The following is an 8174-nucleotide window of genomic DNA, read 5'->3' as shown; positions in this document are numbered from 1 at the left end:
GAAACTTCATTTTCATTATTTATGATGAGTTTAATTTTTATCTTTAGATGTGATGAAGCAGCATTAAAACACCCAGCCACAATAGGTGGTGTCACTAATGTTTATGTAAAATATGTCACATTATTGTTTTCATTATTGAATCTTTTCTTTTTTTTTTTCATTTTGACTTAAAACATTTAAACATCAAATTACTCAAGACAGTCAAACCTGTGGCGTTTGGGTCAAAACTCAACCACCAGAAGAATTAATGGCAGCCCACTGCCCCCAGCCTATAGTTAAGGCTAAATGAAACAGTTGAACTATTAATGTGTGGGTTAAATGCAGTTATGTAATTTCCCCAAGGGTATCACCAAAGTACGCCTGATTTCCTTCTTCTACTTTGGAAGTGACATCTAATGTCCATCTTAACAAAGTTAGAGTTGCAAAGATAAATTTAGATTAACTTTCATTAATAGATTTTCACCTTTTCCTGAAAAGAAATGTATGAAATATGGACTTTTTCAGCCGTTAGATTAAACGGGGCAGAAGATAGAACAAATACAGCATTTATATAGACATTGAACTCTTTAAATCGTTCTAAAACTTTTTTAAGGCGGCACATTTCATGTCATCATTACAATTTCTGGGGGGGGGGGGGGGGGGGGGGGGGGGGGGGGGAGGTTATATTTATTTATTATCATTACTATTATTCCTATCATTAGTAGAAGAACAAAAAACGTTCCCTCCGGGATTCGAACCCGTACCTGAAGCTTCTCATCAACAGGTACGCTCCACGGATTTTGAAAAGCATTCTGACCAAATCCAGTATCTGTTGAACATTTCAGCATTAGAAATTGTATTTTTAACCACGAAACTGGTAATGTTTATCGTTATGACAATTTTTCCTGAGTTTTTTTGTAAGTTCTACTTAATAAATCCAACGGACTCCCAGAGGGGTGCTGAGGGCGTAGCCTGATCCAGACTCCCCCCGACACTCCGGGGCGTCTCGGCAGCAGCCGCAGCCCGTCCCCCGGTCCTCTTACCTCTGCTTCACGGCACCGCTCCACCGCGCGCTGCCATCGGTCCTGGGGGGTGTGGAAGCACTCGGCTGGTGAGAGTATCCCCGCAGCTGAAGTTTCCCGGTCCGTCACATCACCGTCCAGCCTCCCACCAACTCACCGACTGGCGGCCAGTGATGCTACCGGCACGCGGAGGAGGATGTGCTGCGTTCAAGGACTCCTCCGGAACGCCACATGCACACTTTGTAAAGTTTTAAAAAGGAGAAAAAAATAATCTTTAATGGCAAAATTTATATTTCTGAATCAGTTTTCCATTGAGATGGCCTTCTGTTGGAGTTTTGTGGTTCGGGAGGAAGCTTGCTTGGTAAAATGAAGAAGAACAATCCTGTTTAAAGTTTAATTACTCAGTCCTTGAAGGCAGCACAGGCAGAGAGAAGTGCGCATGCTCGAAGTTGAGCGACTGTTTGTAGAGCGATGACTGCCTCATCTGGCCACTGCGCATATCTATCAATTCATCAATCTGTTCCACAACGCAGATGAAGGGACACATGTATAATTATGTGCTACAAAAATTGCTGAACAATTTAGACAAGTCTTAAACAACTTTTGTTTTGTCCTTTTCTTGTACATTTTCAAAAATGAACAGTTGAATAATGGCCTGGCTGATTAATGTACTGAATTACTCCATACACTTTTACACTATTTCTATTAGTTCAGTATGATTATAAGAACACTGCCTTCTAAATAGCAGGCTATATGTAACATGTACTGTGAATGATTAGCAGGAAACCTGGAGTGATGGTCCCATAAATCATCAAGCTGCTACATTTAAAGCGACACTAAGGAACTTTTCAAACTTAATAAAACATTTTAATATCTTTTGTGATGATACATCGACTTACAACGGGTTGAATGACCCCTCTGTCACGGGCTGAGGGCGTCAGTATTGCTTTCACTTGGACTAAGAAACTGTGAGGAGGGTGGTAGGAACCCAGCACACGGCATGCGTCACATTATGATATAATGTTGTTTAGCCACCATTAGATTCATGACCTCGTCGCTATCCGTCCTTCACACAGCCACTGGAAACAAATGTAGGCGAGTTCAGTCTGACAGCATGCCACCGGGAGCAGCATTTTACGACGTCACGCACTAGTCCTCATGGGAACTGTAGTATTCCTTTAGGCAAAACACTACCGCTTTTGTCCACTGGCGCCGCCAAAATCAACGGAAACTGAAAGTTCCTTAGTGTTACTTTAAACTAATTATTGATGCTGTTGTGTAATTAATCGACAGTTCAAAAAATTGACAATCAGCTATTATGTTTCATGTTTATGTAAACCAGGGCATGTTTTGGTACAGTGACACTAGTTCCCTTCAAGTAGTTTGAGGAAATTCTTTGGCCTGTGGTGGCAAAAAATGTTACTGGCATATTAAAAACTGTAAATATAGAAAAAAAAAAAACCAATGTAACAAAGGATTGGATTAAGTGTAAAACCCTTTAAAATCAACACTAAGAATCATAATAAAGAAATCAAGAATATTTCCATAAAACTTTATTAAATCATTTTTGGTTTCAAAAACAGATCAGCCATAACATTATGACCACTGTGATGTATATAAATACTAGATTACTTTACTATATAGTAAATACTGCTCATTATCTCTTTATTATGGCACCAGTTAGAGTATGGACGCAGGAAGTGAACATTTTGTCCTCAACGTTGATGTGCAGAAGCAACAAAAATGTACAAATGTCTGTACAAAAATGTACAGATCTAAGGATCTGAGTCAGTCTGAGGAGGACCAGAGTAAAACAGGTGACGTGGTAGACCGGCATGATTGATGCATGTGGTAAAATGGCAACTTCCAGTTCGGATCCGAGGTCAGAAAGGGTCAGACAGGTGGTCATAATGCTGTGGCTGGTGGTTGTACGCGTTCATCAGGTCGGGTCGCGCATCGTTTCTGGAGGACTCCGTCTACGAGCCGGTTCTCACTGCCCTCACAGTCACCGAGGAGCCGGTGAACCGCGTGAGGTAGAAGCCGTTGAGGAAGCTGTTCTTCAGCCGGTGCTGGAAGTGGACGTACCGGACCCCGGGTCCGTACCCCGAGAACACGTGGGACACCTGCAGACCAGCACAGACACAGGGTCACACACTCACACAGGCGGAATTCGGCGAGCCAGCCCACGGACGCCCCGCCTCACCTCCTTCCAGGTGTGTGAGTACTGGCCCAGCTCCTCGGTGGGGGTGGCGGAGTGCTGGGCAATCACCGTGCTTTTGTCTGCTGCCAGCAGCTTGACATGCAGCTGGTAGATGGACTGATGCAGCTGAGACTCCTCGTACCTGAGAAACCACGCGCCGTTATCTCCAGACAACTTCCAAACTGTCTCAAGTGGTTTAGCGGTCAGAAAGGAACTCTACATTGTGCATCGTGCTTTGGGTGTTTGTGAGTTCTGCTGTTAATCGAGCCACAACACAGACTTTAAACACCTTCTGTGGAGCAGCCATGATAGCCAGGCCTGTGTGGGAGAGACAACATGCCAATACCTGCTTTCTACTGACCTTCAGAGGCCGACAGCAGCAACTGCAGGAGCTCTCACGCCATTAAAAAGCCTTTAATGCAGACCTGTCCCCATAACTCATACTGAGCTCAGAGTATTAAATGGATGTCTCATTTAATATGACTGAAGACTTTACGTAACGGTAACTGAACGTTTCCCATTAAAGAAGCTGGTCTGGCTGTGAGACACGGGGCTGGAAAACACCTGCAGCTGAGCTGATAAGGTGAAGGAGGGGCTGGTACAGGTGAAGGAAGGCGGGGGGAGGGTGAGACGAGGGGATCCAGTGCCTACCAGTCTTGAACAGCGATCTCAGGCTGGTACTCGTCCAGCAGCTCGTCCCACAGGCCCTCCGCCTTCAGATCCACCACCTGCTCCATGGTGAACCAGCTGAGGACCAGACAGTGTACACACTATTCAACACTCTTTCTCAAGAATTCCTTCTCATCATCGCATTGTTGGCAGGTTTTAGGGTACTGGCCACGTCTACGGTGACCCCCGTTACAAGCATGTGTGTTCGTCTTCACCTTAACTGAGGCAGTGCGCAGATCATGACCCCCTCCGGGATGCCGCTGGTGTCGTACGGCAGCACCTCCACGCTGGTAGTCCAGCCGCTGAAGTCACCTGGAGACGGACGGGTTGAGCTCCACTAAAACTCCCTCACTGCGGAAAGCAGGCGTGGAAATTCTCTCACCGTCCGGCAGAGTCTGTGGAGGTCCTCTCACCGGTTCCTCAGGCAGGTCCGGTTCAGGCGGGGGGACGTCTTTACTCAGTCCTGAACACAGACCGAGACAGTGTAATCCCAGTGCAAATAATCCCAGAGACAAAGGAAATACCCTCCTGACAGTCACTGGGTGTGTCCCAGAAAAGCTGTGAGGTGACACACAGCTGGACTTCATGAGAACGTAGTGAGCAAATCAAGTTTCCGAAACAACCGTTACATGTTGCGTCCAGGAATCAGGTAGTGCAATAAATTACACAACACTGCATTAAAAAGAACAAAACATCTCTTATGCATCATGGCAGTGTGTGATGCCTGGGTTTGTTTCTGCTTTTCATTTCACTTCAGGCCCCTCATGATAGAGTCTGAACTCCAAAATAAAGCCTTCTTGAGAAAACAGTATAAACTTGTGAAGAGAAGAATCAGGAATCACACTTGAACAGATTGCACAAATGCTGAAGCAAGACGTTTGAGGAAGTGAGTGAGTTCATCGTTTAGGGCATGAGAAGAGAGAAAAGAGGGAATAAAAAGCTGATTATATAGTTGATGAACAGTGTCCAAACATCAGCTGAATCTATAGACTGAGACATTTAAAACATCTGTACAGAGAAAAAAAGAACTCGGAGCCATGTGTGCAGTAAATGTGAGTTTGGATCAATATTGGTGAGTAAATCTAGTTTGAGCAGCACTGTGGGGACCTCTGTGGACCCCTGTGGTGTGTGTAGGTGTGTGTGTGTGTGTAGGTGTGTGTGTGTGTGTGTGTGCTGCAGGTACCATACGGGGCCGGGTTCCTCAGCAGGTTCCTCCCCAGCGGCCGGGCCTCGTACACGGCCCTCCAGTCGCGGCTGTCGGGCATCGGGGCTCCGTGCAGGCTCCACTCCGCCTCGCAGGTCTTCTTCCAGTCCGACATGGTTCAGGTCTGAGAGGGTTTCCTGACACCAGGAAGTCCTGGGACATGTTTATGGAGCAGAGAGCCGCACGCCCACCTGACCGCTGGGAGCCAATCAGGAGGCAGCAGGAGCCACGAGCCGCCCTGCTGCTTCAAAGACACAATCCACACACACGAACACCATTTAGTGGAGTTTACCGAAATATGTGACTACTTATACTAAAAAGTCTTTTTTATTGATGGATTTATTGAGCGTTCTTTCTTTCTTTGGTTAACTTATTTGCAAGTTAATTCAATTAAACTGTGCCTCTCCATTTTACCTATGGCCTTAGTATTAAAAGTATAGATAACAGTGACAGTGTTTTAAAGAAAAAAACATACATCTCTACATATATTGTTTACTGTGAAGCTAAACTGAGTTTGTCTAAAGCTCACTTGCTCTTTAACTGTTGTTTTTGTGCACGTTCCCTCTTTTCCATTCCTTTGTATAAAAATGGACTTGGGCTGAGTGTAGTAGATCATTTCCTCTTCTGAATAAAATGCTCTAAAATTTTACTGTGTCATCAGAAACACATCATATTATAACAGGTGTATAACAGGTGGTGCTATAACACCACTGGTAGTCTGATACGGTTATTGATCCACACATCTCTGGCATGTACAGTCATTTGGTTTGTAATTTTAAAACATTTCTGGGATAACTTAATCTGTAGGGTTTAAACCCTACATTGAACATTTTTAACAAAATATATGTACAGAATTTTATTTATATCTTCTCAAGAGATGGTTAGCCTCCCTATTCTAGTTCTAACCACAATGAATGGACTATTAAATAAGTCAAAGCTAAAAAAAAAAAGGCTTGTCTATGGAGACGGGGTGGGATTTTAATTATTATATTTCCTTCTACTCTTTTTGGGATTTGCAAAAAGATTACATTGTTCTGGTGTCACTTATTCACTGTTGTTCAGATATTTTTTAGTTGATTAATGTGAACTGTTTGTTTTATTTTGTATATAAATAAAACAAAACTGAAAGGAATCAAATGAAGTAAAAAAAAAAAAAAGACTTAAAAAGTGAATCTTATTTTCAAAGCCCCTCTGTCCTCTGCTGCCTATCTTGCATATTTTCTACCATGAAACAGTCTTTGTTCTCAGGTATGCAGGAGTTTTCTTTCTCGGGCTGCAGACAGCAGCCACACCTTCCTCCACAAGTCCAACATTCACCAGTTTAATGAGTGATGGCTGAACGCTGCAGGCTCCTTTAGTCTCCCTCCGCAGCACTTTGCTCTGGGGATCAGTGCAGGCTCACAGCCGTGACACAGACGACGCCCTCTGACCTTTGCACTGTGTAGGTTGACTGTAGACACACCTAAACATCGGCTGGCGATGCACCGACACTGCAGGCTTCATGTGACGAAGGTAAAGGAGGAAGACGATGCCAAAGACAGCAGCACACGAGAGCCTGCTGCCACACGGAGGAGACATTTTAAACACTGGTTTGTGTGGATTATGGGTACGTCTGATAGTCAGAACTAGAACTATTACTTAGCAACTAACTACTGCTTATACTGCTTTAAAGAGCCGCTGTGTTTGTAGCGTCTGGGACAAGCTGGCCATCTGTCTGAGTGCACCAAGATGGTTTTTCAATAACTGCTCTTTTTAACTCATGAAAACATGACATCTTTATGATCACCTTAATTTTGCACTTCAAACAATATATTCTCGTAATTTAACATTAATTTCAGAAGTCAACAGTCATAATCTTCTCCCACAGTTAAAGCACACCCATCACTCGATACAGCACCGTGAAGAAACCAGCAATCCTCCTGGACCTGGCCAGAATACATCCTTTATATCTCCTTATGGATTTAAAGATATTTGACTCAAGTTTCGTCTGCACAGATAATTTGTTCTACAATTTTACTTATAATGACACAGAAATTTTGTTGTTGTTGTTGCTGCTGTTGTTGATGTGTTTGCAGGTCGGTGCTTCCTGCTGGCTGCACTCGGTGGTATAAATGTACAGATAAATTCCACAAGGTGGAGACATTCGCAAAGAATTTGTGGAGGAAGCTGACCTGACACTTTCACCAGCATCCGGAAATTTCACCAGCAGCACCCTGACAACACAGGCTGGAGGATTTTTAAACTAAGAAAACACACACACACACACACACACACACACACACACACACACACACACACACACACACACACAAATACTAAGAAAAATGAATAAATAAATGAAAGCAGGAATTTTCACAGCTTCCAGATATGCCACTGTAAAACACACATTTTAAGCAGCAGCAGATTATCTCAAATCATTCTAATAAATGACATTAAATGTTCAATTCTCAATACAATGGAGTGTATAATTCAATAAATAACAGCAACTATCCTCAGTAAACGACTGTGTATGTCCTGTGTTCAGTAGGAATGTAGAACACCATCTGTGTGTTTTCACTGGCAGGAAATGTGACATTTTTCTTTAACTGCTCCTTTAATATTCACGGTGACTGAGAATTACAGCAAAATGGCCATAATTATAATTCCACCATAGAAAACGCTTAAATTAATAAACTGAAGATGCCTTATAATTTTAATGTACTCAATATATGACACAACTGATAATTAAAATAACCTCTATCCAACAACCAAGAGCACACATCTCTTAAAAGGAATGGTAGAAATAATACCGATTTATACAGAAAATCAAAATGGAACAACAAAACAACCACTGTCTTTTACAATCTTATTGGATCATTTAATAAATAAAAAGTATGAAGGCAAGTTTGAATTCTATCCTCTGAATAAACAACCTGATACCAAAATTCAAAATACCCCCATAAAACATGCTTGTCCATCAGAGTTTCTGTCATGAAATAATCTCTTTCTACATTTTGATGCTATGAAACAACATTTTACTGCAGTGCTGGATTTTTAAAAGAGCCAATGACGTTTGTGTACATAAAAACGTGTTATTATTCATGTCATTTTCACCTTAAAC

The 8174-nt window shown here is 42.8% G+C and overlaps 1 protein-coding gene across 1 annotated transcript; it reads right to left on the bottom strand.

Annotated features, from left to right (window-relative positions):
* Positions 1-2539: 2539 nt before the first annotated feature.
* Positions 2540-5240, bottom strand: nccrp1 (P1, F-box associated domain containing). The gene is made up of 6 exons (XM_030100263.1): positions 5054-5240; positions 4253-4333; positions 4086-4182; positions 3853-3948; positions 3205-3343; positions 2540-3124 (listed from the first exon to the last, which is right to left on the bottom strand). The coding sequence occupies exons 1-6, from the start codon at positions 5187-5189 to the stop codon at positions 2978-2980; spliced, it is 696 nt and encodes a 231-aa protein (XP_029956123.1). The 5' UTR covers positions 5190-5240; the 3' UTR covers positions 2540-2977.
* Positions 5241-8174: the final 2934 nt, after the last annotated feature.

The sequence above is a fragment of the Salarias fasciatus genome, chromosome 10 (assembly GCF_902148845.1).
Source record: "Salarias fasciatus chromosome 10, fSalaFa1.1, whole genome shotgun sequence".
Taxonomy (NCBI): domain Eukaryota; kingdom Metazoa; phylum Chordata; class Actinopteri; order Blenniiformes; family Blenniidae; genus Salarias; species Salarias fasciatus.
The sequence above is the reverse complement of the archived record's forward strand: the minus strand, read 5'-3'. Positions and strand labels throughout refer to the sequence as shown.

What these genes read in the sequence shown, in the direction of transcription:
- nccrp1 (XM_030100263.1), bottom strand. Translation starts at nt 5,189, where the DNA reads ATGTCGGACTGGAAGAAGACCTGCGAGGCGGAGTGGAGCCTGCACGGA. An exon ending in GAGGAACCCGGCCCCGTATG is followed by an intron (nt 4,334 to 5,053) that starts GTACCTGCAGCA and finishes GTCTGTGTTCAG; the next exon opens with GACTGAGTAAAGACGTCCCC. An exon ending in TCCACAGACTCTGCCGGACG is followed by an intron (nt 4,183 to 4,252) that starts GTGAGAGAATTT and finishes GTCCGTCTCCAG; the next exon opens with GTGACTTCAGCGGCTGGACT.